At 49.1% G+C, this 13,320-nt stretch overlaps 1 protein-coding gene across 6 annotated transcripts; it reads left to right on the forward strand.

Annotated features, from left to right (window-relative positions):
* Positions 1 to 343: 343 nt before the first annotated feature.
* DHDDS (dehydrodolichyl diphosphate synthase subunit) lies at positions 344 to 12,779 on the forward strand. 6 transcript variants are annotated; one of them, XR_003530597.1, is made up of 10 exons: positions 351 to 439; positions 2,082 to 2,169; positions 3,016 to 3,132; positions 3,747 to 3,889; positions 4,585 to 4,701; positions 4,877 to 4,978; positions 5,637 to 5,751; positions 7,310 to 7,417; positions 10,404 to 12,129; positions 12,238 to 12,779. XR_003530597.1 is itself a non-coding variant. In XM_027661236.1 (9 exons), the coding sequence occupies exons 2-9, from the start codon at positions 2,107 to 2,109 to the stop codon at positions 10,638 to 10,640; spliced, it is 1,002 nt and encodes a 333-aa protein (XP_027517037.1). In that variant the 5' UTR covers positions 344 to 431; positions 2,080 to 2,106; the 3' UTR covers positions 10,641 to 12,779. The 6 variants fall into 6 exon arrangements, 5 of the variants coding, with proteins under 5 accessions (XP_027517037.1, XP_027517036.1, XP_027517038.1 ...); XM_027661236.1 differs by having other exon boundaries at positions 344 to 431; positions 2,080 to 2,169; positions 10,404 to 12,779; XM_027661235.1 differs by having other exon boundaries at positions 10,404 to 12,779.
* Positions 12,780 to 13,320: the final 541 nt, after the last annotated feature.

A 13,320-nucleotide genomic window follows, 5' to 3' on the forward strand; every position in this document is an offset into this window, starting at 1 on the left:
TTTGGGTTGGGAAGGACTTTGAAAGTCATCTTGTCCCACCCCCTGCCACGGGCAGGGACACCTTCCACCAGCCCAGGTTGCTCCAAACCGGCCTTGGACACTTCCAGGGATGGGGCAGCCACAGCTTCTCTGGGCAAGCTGTGCCAGAGCCTCCCCACCCTCACAGGGAGGAATTCCTTCCCAATATCCCACCTAGCCCCGCCCTCTGGCAGCGGGAAGCCATTCCCTGCGTCCTGTCCCTCCCCAGCTCCCTTGGAGCCCCTTGAGGCTCTGGAAGACTCCCCCCCCCGCCATGGCGCCCTCCCCTCACAGCCCCCGCGCATGCGCACGGCCCCGCCCCGCCCTGGACACCGCCCGTGACGTAAGCGGAAGGGTACGTCACGCTCCGGCCGAGGCTGAGGGGGCACCGGCGGGGCAGGGACCGGGAGAGGTACCGGGAATGCGGGGGGAAACAGGGGGAAACAGGGAGGTACGGGACACCGCGGGGGGACAGGGAGGGGGCCGGGGCAGGTACCAGGCACCGAGGGGGAACTGGACATCGGGGAGAACTGGGAGGGGGCCGGGGTAGGTACCGAGACCGGGAGGGGGCAGGGGCGGTACCAGGACACCGGGAGGAGACCGAGGGAGGTACTGGACACTGGAAGGGAACCGGGAATTAGGGGGGACACCGGGAGGAGACCGGGGGAGGTACCGGACACTGGAAGGGAACCGGGAATTAGCGGGGACACCGGGAGGGGACCGGGGGAGGTACCAGGCACCGGGAGGGAACCGCGGAGGGCACCGGTACTGGGCAGGAGCTGGGCCCCGGCGGGATACCGGGAGGGGAGTGGAGAAGGTACCAGGCACCGGAGGGGAAACGGGCACCGGGAGGGGACCGGGGCAGGTACCGGGTATCCGGGGGCATCGGGGCGGGGGGGACTGGGCATCGGGCATCGGGCAGGAACTGGGCAGTAACCGGCCACCGGGTGGACGTTGGGGCGAGGAATCGGGCACCGGGGGAAAGGCCAGGGAGGCACCGGGGATTGGCCACTGAAGAGAACCCGGATGGCACCGGGGGGGAGGGCACCGGGACACCCCTCGGGGGTGGGGGGTTGAAGGCGCGGGGGAGCCTCGTTACACCGGAGCTCTCCCGGTGGAGGCCCCGAGGGCCGCCCCGTGCCCGCCTCCCCCTCGCCCGGGGGGGCTGTCGGGAGCTGAGTCACCGCCGGTCCTTCCCCCGCTCGGAACCGGAGGCGGGGGCAGCGGCGTCCCGGGGCTTCTGGGGGGCGAGTCACAGCCCTGCCGTGCTCTGCCCCGGGGCACAGACAAGGGGCTGCTCTGGGAAGGTTTATCTTTAAGGTGACTCTGTAAAATCGCCCCTAAAAGGTTGATGAACAGCCAGAGCTGGCGTAGGGATGTTCTCAGCCCGAGCTGTGCAAGGGGAGGGTTAAGAGCTTTAAAACAGCAGTTCCTCTCCTTAATGTCTTGTGGGTGGAGATCCCTTCCTGAGGAATGAGGCAGAGAAAGCCCATATGGAACAATAATGCCATCGGTGTAGTTGAATCTGCCTCTGCCCCTGGAGGGTGGAATGATATCCAGGTGGCTGGGTCTGGGCTGGAAATTCAGTAAACTTGTTAGCTCAAACCACATCTTAGGATTTGATGTGCAGGTGTTGTGGTAAAAAAACCCCCACAATATTTTTACAGCTGCAGAGGCCAAAGCTCTTTATTTGTGAAGGCAAAGAAGTACCAGTGGGTGACATGGGCACAGGGCAGTTGTGGTGCAGGTTGTGGCTTCATAAAAGTCAGTTTGTGCTGATGCTGCCCTGTGAGTGGCACCCAAATTGTGTGTCTGTACCAGCTTGGCTGGAGGTCTCAGTGGTGGTTTCCTTGCCACCAGCAAGGATTCACTTGGATGACACAGCTGGAAAATTCCAGAGCTCATTCCTGAGCTTCCCCATTACCTGCTTATCAAAGGACTTGTGCAGACAGTATAAAGGGTTCCAGAACAGCAAGTCAAAGCTGATTTTTTTCAAGGTGGTTTGTTTGCTTTGGGCTCAAACAGTCATCTTTAACCCCTTTATTTTCATCTTCCCTTTGAAAAAGGAAAAGAAGCTCTGGGTAAAACATGTCGTGGATCAGAGAGGGCGAGCTGACCATCATAGAGAGGTTCTGTGCCAACATCATTAAGGTAAGGGATGGGTAAAGAACTGGCAGATTCACCAGGGTTCAGGGTGGAACTGTCTCTGGAAAGGGAGCACTGCTGGCAAGGGTGCACTTAATGCTGGCATGGGATGTACATCCCTGAGCAGCATTGCAGGGTGGGAGATTATTTAAGCTTAGTCTTGAAAAAGTGCAAGGCTGTAGTCAGAGCTTGCCAATAATGAGCTTACACTCCCAGCCTTCCATGCTGTGTGCCCTTGCTGATGAAGGCAGGGCATGGGAGGGAGGGAGAGAAGAGAGATGGTCGGATTGGGGGTCTTAAGAAATGAAACTGAGTTTCTCTGGATTAGAATAATAACTCCCCAGTTCTAGGAAAATTCTGTCCTTGGTCAGCAGAGGCTTGAGGCTGGTGGTGCTGCCCTTCAGACCCAGTGAGGTCAGTGGAAAGGAATAGTCCTCTTTGTGAAGGGAAGTCTTATGACCTTCTTTTTGTTTTCTCTGAAGTTAACTGTGAAAAGGCCCTTGAAGTATAATAAAAACGCAGCAGAAAACTGTGTGCACCCTCCCCTGTGGCTGCAGAGAGGTTGCTGTGGCAGCACTGCTCTCCTGAGTACTGCAGTCTTCTCATGTGAGAGAAACAGGGAGGGCAAATTTGCTTTTTAGTTTAGGCAATTGTCAATACTGACAGATTTTTTGGAGACCCCATACTGGGGTTGACAAAGAGGAGCTGAACACCTTACTCATTCCAGCTGCAGATTTCATACCCTTGCACTCCTACAAACAGGCAGTGCTGCCAGGACCAGTGAGGCTGAACCCTCTGTGGCTGAAATGCCTGTTCCCCTTCAGGTCTGTTGTGTTTCTCCTTGTTTTCCAGGCAGGTCCAATGCCCAAGCACGTCGCCTTCATCATGGATGGCAACCGCCGGTACGCCCAGAAGTGTCACGTGGAGAGACAGCAGGGACACTCAGAAGGCTTTGATAAACTGGCACAGGTGGGAAGGGTGTTTGCTGCCTTGCTGTGGTGCAGGTTTGAGCTGTGTTTGCTGCTGGACTGGTGTCTTGTGTTCCTTCTCTTCACTGGAGTCAGTGCCTGGAGGTACCTCCAGAGTCACTCCTGGGCTTGGAGCTGACGTTTGTCATCAGGGTTCACAGCTTCAGCTCCTCCCTCTTTGTTATCTTGCAGAATCATTCTATTCAGATGTTTTCCCCTCAGTTTTATACTCAATTAAAATATCTACCTTACAGATCCTGAAGCTTTTATTTCTGTGAAACAGGTTGGAAGAGGTTTTGAAAGGTACAGTACTATAAAATTTATAACATTACCTACCAGAGGTACTTTCCCTGGCTGGATTAGTCCCATATCTGTGATGGATTCTCATCTTCAGGAAGTGCTGTTTTCCTTCTGTTCTTTAAAATGAACCTGAATTTCACATCTAGTGGGTTTCATTGTCAGCTCTTGATGGTTGTTTCTTTTGATCCAGTCTTGGCATCATGGGAACCAACAGGAGGGTTTTACAGTGGAAAAGCTGGATCTTGTTGGCCTCTCTGATTGTCTCAGTCTGTTTATCTGACTTCTGCTTTTCTGATATGTTTTCTCTTCTTGCAGACACTACGGTGGTGCTTAAATCTGGGCATTCAGGAGGTGACTGTTTATGCCTTTAGCATTGAGAACTTCAAACGCTCCAAGGAGGAGGTGGACGGACTGATGGACCTGGCAAGACAGAAGTTCAGTCGCCTCCTGGAAGAACAGTAAGAGTCCTCCCATGTCTGTCTGTATCCCACAGGGTGCAACTGAAGCAGAACGTGATGAAGAGATGTTTACAGGGATGTTACAAGTTGTGGAAATGGATTAAATGAAGGAAAACCTTCTCCACCTCCAGTTAGAGATTTGTCTGGAGGGGCTCTGCCTGCCTGGATGGGATGTAAAGCTCCTGTGCATCACAGTTCCCCCCCCCCCCAGATTTGTGTCAACAGTCCCATCCAAACCATGGGGACAGGACAGCATTCAGATAAGCAGGAGCTTCTGATTGTGCTGATTTACTACCAGAGTGCCAGATGCCTTGTTTTCATTAAATATCAAAGCGTTGTCTTAATTTTTGATTAGTTAGAGGTGCCTGGAGTCTGTGTTAGTATTCTAAGTTTCCACATGGATTTTTATAACTTTTAGGTAGGGGTGCCTAATCTGTGATCATTTCCTAGGCCTTTGGTTATGTCTGTGCCTCAGGAACTTGTCTGGGGAATGAGCAGTTTCCCCCTATGGAATGGTTTGGGATCATCAAATCCAAGCCAGCTTTGCACACCTGAAAAACATTTGGTGGTTTTGCCTTTCTCTAATTCTCAGTTTTGCTGAAGCTGTTGGTGGATGTAACACAGGGCAGGTGTGGCACTTGTGCAGTAGAGACTGCCCTGTTTTCTGTGGTCCTCACTCTCGTTGTTGGGTGTAGGGAGAACCTGAAGAAGCACGGGGTGTGTATCCGTGTCCTCGGGGACCTGCCACTCCTGCCCGTGGATATTCAGGAGCTGATTGCCCAGGCTGTGCTGGCAACCAGGAACTACAACAAGTAAGTAACACTCACTTTAAATTGCTGATACCTCACGTCTTCCCTCTTCTTCCTGAAGGCTGAGAGTTGGCAGACATGCTACACGTCTTTTTTCATCTTTGTCCTACAGTCACACATAACTGTCACCTGCTGGACCTTCCTTGGATTAGCTTTTCACATCTTTTCCTCTTTTCAGATGCTTTCTAAATGTCTGCTTTGCATACACATCGAGACATGAGATCAGCAATGCTGTGAGGGAGATGGCCTGGGGGGTGGAACAAGGACTGCTCGAACCCAGGTAACTCTTGGCTTTCTCTGTGAGGCTTCCTGGGTGAATCCTGCCTGTCTTGCCATCTACACTACATGAGCAACCTCTCAGAAGCCAAGTGGCTTTTAGATATATCTTATTAAACCAGTAGGACTGGAACAAATGACTTAAAGTTACTATGCAATGTTTGTTTTTTATTATTTCAGTTGCCATGGGGATAGATACACAACCAAGACAGACAAGAAATTAGGTCTGTGTCTTAAGTTAGTTCAAATGTGAAGGCAGATTTTATGTCACAACAATTGGCTGCTTGGCTGACAGTCTTAGCTATGAGGTCAAACAACAGATGAATCATGAATACTGCACTGTTCCTCCACCCTGAAGGAGATGGAGTAGTTACACTCTGCTCCAGCTGGAAATCCTCACAGTCTGGTTCCACCTCTTTGTTATGTTTCAAAGAGAATGGAGGGGGATGCTCTGGGGGGGCTGAAGGAGCATTTGGAATAGCCTGTGGAGCAGCCAGCAGTGTCCATCAGAAGCAACCTGATGACCGGCTGTGGTTCAGCTCCACCACCCAGTTTTGACCTGCAGTCCTGTGTTTATGTAAAACCCCTCAGCAATTCTGATTTAGTAGTGCCACATCCACCAGGTCAGGACAATAAATTAATAAAATATGTCTGTCTTTTAGTGATGTGTCAGAATCCTTGCTGGATAAGTGTCTGTACACCAACAACTCCCCCGACCCAGACCTCCTGATCCGGACCTCTGGAGAGGTTCGCTTGAGTGATTTCTTGCTCTGGCAGGTAAAGTCCTTCTTTTCTCTTTGCAATATTCCATCTCTACCTCAAAGAGTGCTAGTGTTCTACTGACTCCAGCTGTGAGCTGACATGAGGGCTCTGAAATTCTGTCTGCCAAGGGTTAGGCAACTTCTTGCATGGCCTGAGTGCTGGGGCACCTCTGAGGAATCTGTTTCTTGCCTAAAATAACTTGCAGCACAAATCTAAAATTGTATTATTAAGTGAAAACACTTAATAATGAATCATAAATCAGCCTAGGTGACAGCAGTCAAGGAGATCCTGAATTGCTCATCCTTTTGGTCCTCTCCTCACGTTTAGGTAATTCCTCATGTGAGTGGTAAATTCCTGGCTTTGATAAATTTAACCTGGCAGTGTGTTTCCTGGGATGAGGAAGTCCCAGGAAGGATTTATGGATTCCTGGGAGAGATGTTTGTCATGTGTCAGCTGGAGGTGTAGCCCTATAATGTACATCTAATGTACATGCCTGACTTGTCACAGTTTCAGGAGTCTGTTTGACTTCCATAATAAAGATGCCACAAGACAGGTTCTGAGGGTGGCAAAGCCAAATCAGCATGACTGGGCTGCTAAGCTAAAACACAATAAGCTCCTAATGCATAAAAAGTTCATGTATTAGCAGTTAAAATACCCAAAGCTGCTTCCATTTCACTCTCTCCTGTGCCAGGCAGTGTTGACCTGCTTGTAGAGAACATTTGAGTCGAGCTGCTTCACTTAAAGCTCACATGTTGTTTTGCATATACAGTTTGGAGCCAAAACCCAATTGCCTTTAAGCAACCACATCAAATGTTCCCATTCCAAATTATTTAATTGGCAAGTTCTCAGAAGCTCTCAGGCCTGAGTTGTGGTTACCTACCAAGGCATCCCCCTCTCCTCCCCCCAGTTTTGAGCACACCTGTACCTTGGATGGGTGTCAGTGCTATGAAATAACACTTTGCTTGCTCCTCTCAGTGGCAGAGGAGTCCTTTCAAGTGTTAGATTCTTTGGTGATGGCCATGGGAACACATTTACCTGAAATTTTGAGGAGCCTGATGGCAAAAATAGGCTTTAACCTGAAAGGGTTCATCTTTCAGCTCGAGGGTATCTTTGGTGCACAACAACTCTTGGCTTCATTGAGCAGTTTAAATGCCATGAGTGGGCAGTAAGGAGTGTCACTACATGGCTTAAATGTTGTGTCCTGATCCTCAGTTCAACTATTACTCCCTCAGACTTTGGTACCCCAGTGTTGCTATTTTAGTTTTTTTATAAGTCTGTGGTGCTCAAGCTATTAAAAATACCTCTGTGAAGACCAGCACAGCATTAGAAAGAATTCTGATGTCTTTGCAGGAGTGGATGACTAGTGTCCCAGCATTAAAAAGTAATTAGAAAGACTCTGTATTGTGCAATTTCAAACTCTCCTGGCTGGTGCTTATTTTAAGTAGAATCTGATAACACAGCTTAGGTAAAACCTTTGTGGGGAAACTGGCACAGTTTGCCCAGCAGAGCTGCATCTTGATGACTTTTTACCCTTGTTCCACGATTGAATTGTTGGTGATCTTACTTTCTGCAGACATCCCATTCATGCCTGGTGTTTCAATCAGTCTTGTGGCCAGAATATTCCTTTTGGAACTTGTGTGAGGCAATCCTTCGGTTCCAGATGAACTACGGTGCTTTACAGGTAAGGGAGCCCCAGGGAGGTAAAGCTCAACACCAAGTGTTACCTGCACAGCTGGAGAGCTGGAGATCAGGTGAGAGGGTGCAAAGTGGGAACAGGAATTGTTAGTTAAGATCCTGTTGCAGTAGCAGCTCGTGCCAGATGTGTTGCTTCTCCTGTTGTACCCATGTGGCTTGTTACAACATCTTAGTGTGTGGCCAGACTCCTCTGCTTTCAGCAATACCCAAAATGTCTAAAGCCACCACTGTCTCTGTTACTCATTGCTCATTCCCCCAGCTGGAATACCTGTCCCAGAACTCACACAAGAAGTAAGGACTCCTGAGCTGCTACAGGGTGAAAACAACCAGTTTGAGTCAAACACTTCATCAGTGGCTTAAGCAAAGACTGCTGAGCTCACACTGGAACGAGCAGGGAGAATTTCCATGCTCTTCCTCTAACCCCCCTGTTGTTTTGAGGATTTTAACAAGTGGGTTTAGAGTTTCCTTTCTGGGAGCTGAAGTGGGGCTGCCTGAGCTGTGAGTCTGTGGACAAGTGTCCTCTTTCTGGTGGGTCCAGATGTACCTGCTGAAGGGATTGTTCCCGTTGACATTTTTTTCTCTCCTCTTAGATCTGTTGTTGTGAGCTCTCCCTGAACTGGTTCAGATAAATCTGGCCAACTAAATAGTGACTTAGTAATCTGGCTATTTTTAAGCAAAGCAAGTGTGGGAGCTGGAGCTCTTGATAAGGAAGTTTGGGGGGCAGCAGCTTGTAGAACAGAGATAGCAGTAATTGGCAGGAGGAGGACCTTGGGGTGGTGACTCTTAACCTCCACCATATTTGGTCGCTGAGTGTGTCTGTTCCTTAGTTATTTGGGTCCTCTTACAGGCATTATATTGCCCTTTTCTACCTTCAAGGACCTCTGAGAGTTGTCAAAGAGATTACAGCCAGTCATGGTTATGGCTGAATTTAATCAGGTGCAGTCAGTCTGGCAGCATCCAAACTCTCCACGTCCTTAACCTCTTTTATTCCTATTCCTGGACCAAGTTTGCCCTTTTCCTACCAGCAGTTCATTGTATTAGTACAACTAATGGCAGTTCACCTTCTGCATGAAGAGGGAAGCAAAAAAGGCAGTAGTGTTTGTCATTGCCATGAGCTTGGCCTCTGTCTGGAACAGTAAGGTCACTGTTCTGACTTTGCTCCTGGTGCTGGTTTCTGACTGGTAACAAATGCTGCTTCTGTTCCCAGCTATTCTCATCTTTTCTTAGTCCTGGTTTGTGGCTGGATGTGCTCATGCCATGCTATTATCGAGGTTTCTTATTGTCCAGATTTGTTCTCTGGTCAGTTTTCTCCCTGTAAGACCCACTTTGCAGTATCTAAAGCTGAAAGGTTTCAAGAGAGACCTCACAATTGTGCAAAGGAAGGATTTCTCCCTCAGAGGAACTGCTGAGATTTAGGAGCTGGATTTTTTTTTTTTTTCATTTAGAATAGGTGCTCTTGAAAGCCAAAAGTACCTAGATCTCATGAAACAAATTCCCTTGGTGGAAGGGTTACTGTCAATGAGGCTGGTGGAGCCAGGGGGTGACTTGCTGAGAAGCCAGGATATATTCCAGCAGCTGTGACTGCTTTGGGAATGTGCTGCTGCATTTGGGATGCACGAGGCAGTTTGGGTGTAGATGGGCAACTGGATGGAAGGGGGTGACAAAATACATTAAAAAACTTGAATAGGAAGTATTTGATAAAAGATTTCCTCCTTCCATTGACTCAAACAACATCACAGTTAATGGCTGCCATCTTAATTTTCCAGTTACCCTGCTGCTCAACGGGTAGTCCCAGGATCAGCTAGAACCTGCTCTTGGTGCCTGGTAGATCTAGGGAGAGAATGCAGGTTTCTACATTCTCTGGAATGCAGAATTCATTCTCTGCCCAGCCTGCCCCATGCAGGGGTCAGGCCCAGTCCTTTCTGGTGAATAAACAGAATTTCACTTTGAGGGTTGAAGGCTTCTGCTGAACAGGCTGATGGTCCCTGCGTTTCACATCAGCAGGGCTACAGCCCTGGAGTGCATCCATTCAGTGGGGTTTCTGTGGCTGGGAATATTTCTGCTCTCATTCCCAGCACAACAAAAGCTTATTTCCAGTGCCAGAGCATAGGCTCACTTGGGCTCAGGGAAAGTGTGGGGAAGAGTGAGTCAGGCTCTCATTAGAGTAATTATTTCTCTTTGCTTGTTTGAGACACCAGCACTCCCTAAGTGTGTGTGTGTGTGTGTGAGGTTATGTCACAGTGACCAGTTTAACTGTTTTTAAAAATAGAAGCTTAATATTCCTGCCTGCTGCTGATGTGTTTTTGTTGTTGGAGGCTGCAGGCCAGGACATGTGCAATAAGGAGAAATCTGAAAGTGGTGTTCTCCAACAAAAGATTTCAAATACTTGAAGGGTAGGCAAGGATGGCTCCTGCCTTTGCCTTATTCCTGCCCATCCTGCTGTGTCTCAAGCCAGTACATTATTAGATTACAGGCATTTGGGAATGCTGAGCCCATTCCTGCTTTTGTTCTGAAGCTGATTAGCTCAATACCTGATCATCTGCTCAAAGAATTGCCCTATAAATCATTGTTCTGAATCCCCTAAAACCTTTCAGCTGCCAGGGGAACGGGATCAAAGATGCTGCAATGACACTGGTGAGAACAGCAGTGTGCACATCTGGGCTTTAAATGTTCTCTTCTAGCTGCTCCTCTGATTCCAATATCTGAGGGTTTTTCACAATGTGTTGTGACCTTTATCTATTTTAACTAAGTGTGAGCAGAGCTGTGTCTTGGGGAAAGGTCCAGAAGGATATCCCTGTATTTTTCATAGCCAGTCAAGCAGGCAGCCTCAAAGTGGAGGAGGCAGACCCAGAACCACCCTTCATTTAACCTGCAGTTGATGGGCAAGCAGAGCCTGTGCTGCCTCACATCTGTGCCACAGGTGAGCTGACAGGCCTGGTAAGGTGCTAACACTGCCCTGCTTTTCACTCCAGAAGGCCAGAGACTCCTACATGGAGGAGAGGAGGCGACAGCAGATGGAAAGGGATCAGGATTATGTGACAAGGAAGCTGCAGCAGGAAGGGTGTGCGTCCCACGGAGACTCCCGGCGCCGACAGACTCTGCTGCAGAAATGCACGGCCATGCGGGAGGAGAGGATCCAGGGCTTCCTGCAGGCGCTGGAGCACAAGAGAGCAGACTTCTTTGAGAGATTGTGTACGGTGTCTGCATGACACAGGGGCTGGGTTACCTCAGGAAGACAACTTTTAGAGGGAGCAGCGGCTGCCCAGAGGAGCTGGCTCGCTGTGGCCCTGCAGCAGGAGTGCAGGGCTGCCCTAGGACTTGCTGGCCCTGCAGGGACAGGGACTGTGACCCTCTCTAGTGCTGTGAATGCTGCTGAGGAAGGTGATGCCGTCCTGTCTCACCTCCCTGCCACAATGGCAGACAATACCTGCACCCTCGGTGACAAGAAGTTAAACTGCAATGAGCCTCCAGTTCTGTTTGACTCCTCGTGAACTGGCCCAGCCAAACCAATTCAGTCCCATTAAATCAGTCCTGGGCTTGAATTCTTTCCATGGCTTTGCAGTAGGGAATCTTCTGTTGAGATTTCCTCTGCTGTCCCATCAGGGGAGCCTTGCTTTCTGGCAGGGAGAGGGTTATTCCTGGTGTCAGGGACATTCCCCACTGCCTGCTTTGGGATAGCATCTTGTCTTTTCCCCACCTGACTCTGCTGGGTTGGATAGATCTGCTCTTGGTTTCCAAAGAGCTAAAGAAGGTGTTGCCAGCCTTGCTGTGAAGAAAAAAATACTCCAAAGCTTCACCAGGTCCTGTGATCCATCTGAGCAGTGTGGGGAAAACCCAAGTGCAGAAGATGCTGGTGTTGGACCAAACTGACCTTGGGAAAGGCTCCGAGCAGGCAAGGAAAAAGGATTGGTTGGGAATTAACCTCATGGCTTAGAAGGGAAAAGAAGTTAGCTAAACCCAGGTGATGGCTACAGTATGCCAAATCCATCTGAGCCCTCTCCAGAGACAAGTTCCAGGGAATATGGGTGGGCTTAATTCAGGAATACAGTAGCCAAACCCAACGTGACCCCAGCCAAAATGGTTCAGAAGGGCTATTTGGCTGATTTTAGCAGGAGTGGCCGGAGCAGCTGTGGTGTGTTGTTTGTTCTCAGTTTTCCATTGGCAGGAAGCTGGACAAGCTGATTTCCAAGATTGTTTCCATCTCTAATTTCTCCTGGTTTCCGTCCCCATGGTCAAAATAAGTGAAAATGTCTGGATTTTTTGTTGTTGTTGTTGTTGTTGTTGTTCCTGATGCACACACAGGTGCAGCAGTACCAGCTATTGCTGGGTTTGAAGTGTTTCTTTTTACCTCCAGGTGAAAACTAGAAAATGCAGATTTAAAAGACTTGTAAGTGCTGCAGAGTGAGCACTTGGCATGTGATTGTGAAGAGGATAACTGCGTTGTCAGACGGGGAATAAAGCATATTCATACCAAAGTTATTTTAAAAAAATGAGCTGAATGTTTAAAAGTACATAGAGCTGCTTATTCTAAGGTGTGATGAAGTTGGCATCCAGGTCTAATATAATAATATTTAACCTGTGACAGGCTCCTCATGTGATTCCTGTTAGTCTGGGAATGATTTGAAGGTTCTTTTTACAGTGTAGTGTGAGCAGTTTGATGGTGCTCCAAAGCTTGGCCAAGAGAGGCTGCACATGCAGGTACCACCTCTTGTGTAAGTAGCAAACAGAATTTGGATAAAGATGTGCTGAGATGATGGGAGCTGTTGATTTTTAAATTTCTTTTGCTGTATTTTCTCCACATTTCAGGAAACTGTGGGAATAATGCGCTCTCCACAAGATGGAACACTGTCCAGTCTGCTTTGCCTGGCTGATGGGGAGGTTCTTCTACCCAAAAAATGTATTTTTGCCTTAAAAAAGAAAAAAAAAAAGCTTTTCCATTGTGTTATGATTCTACAGGTGACCAAAGCCACAGTGGTGGCTTTCCACAAAGTACTGTTGCAGGTGTGGTAAGTGAAGGATCTGGTTTACAAAAGGTTTGTAGGGGAAGTTTTAATAATCCTTTTTATAAAAGGCATTGCTGGAGCAGGGGAGGAGGAAAAGCCCTTCAAGCACTGGCAGAAGGTTTGTATTACCTGAGTTTGTATATCCTACTGCATCAGTTATTCCAGTAAATATAATTCCAGTTATGTCCCCTGTAAGCCTGCCTTTATTAGAGGGTGGGCATAAGTTACCCAGGCAAACTTGGGAGTTTCAGGAGTCCATCTTTCCAGTGAATCTGTGGGAACAGAGCCACAGCCTTCTGTCAGTGAGAACTGAACTTGCATAATTCGTGTTTATGGGGTGAAGATGGGAAAAATCAGCACGGCTGGAAAGATGTGCGGTCAAGGCCTGGAAAACCCTGGGGAAGGGAGCTGGGGAGGGGGGAAGGCTGTTCCTTGGGGTGTTTTTTTGGGACGAGCTTCAATTAAAAAGTGAGAAGTTTGGGGCACAACGAAGTCGTGATGAAGATCCTTAGATGTGAAGGACGTGGGCTGTGGCCCTGCCAGGTGAGAGGAATGTCCCCTCCTGGGAGCAGCCCAGCTCCCCAAGCCGCCTGGCACCACCATCGGTCACCTGTCTTAATCCCTTTAACCGTCATTTTATCGCATTTTAACATATTTTTTCCCCCCCCTCTCTTTTCCTTCCAGCACTGCCGGATACAACTCTCCCCCTCCCATCTCAGGATGGGGTGGAGGGGGAGGAAAAGGGGTCTCTGGGCGATTCCTCCGGGGAGAGACCCTGATATATCCCAGAGGGTGCTGAACGAACAGCTCCGCTCACCTGCGCGGGAGGGGGTGGGGGTGTGTGTGGGGAGGGGGGGGGTAATATCCCCCTTTCCCCCTCCGGCCG

Source organism: Corapipo altera, unplaced genomic scaffold (assembly GCF_003945725.1).
Source record: "Corapipo altera isolate COAL_440 unplaced genomic scaffold, ASM394572v1 201, whole genome shotgun sequence".
NCBI lineage: Eukaryota > Metazoa > Chordata > Aves > Passeriformes > Pipridae > Corapipo > Corapipo altera.

Bases quoted from the DNA above. Each gene is read 5' to 3' on its own strand.
- DHDDS (XM_027661236.1), top strand. From the start codon at position 2,107: ATGTCGTGGATCAGAGAGGGCGAGCTGACCATCATAGAGAGGTTCTGT. The intron at 4,702-4,876 runs GTAAGTAACACT...TCCTCTTTTCAG, and splicing joins GCAACCAGGAACTACAACAA to ATGCTTTCTAAATGTCTGCT. The intron at 5,752-7,309 runs GTAAAGTCCTTC...TACTTTCTGCAG, and splicing joins GTGATTTCTTGCTCTGGCAG to ACATCCCATTCATGCCTGGT.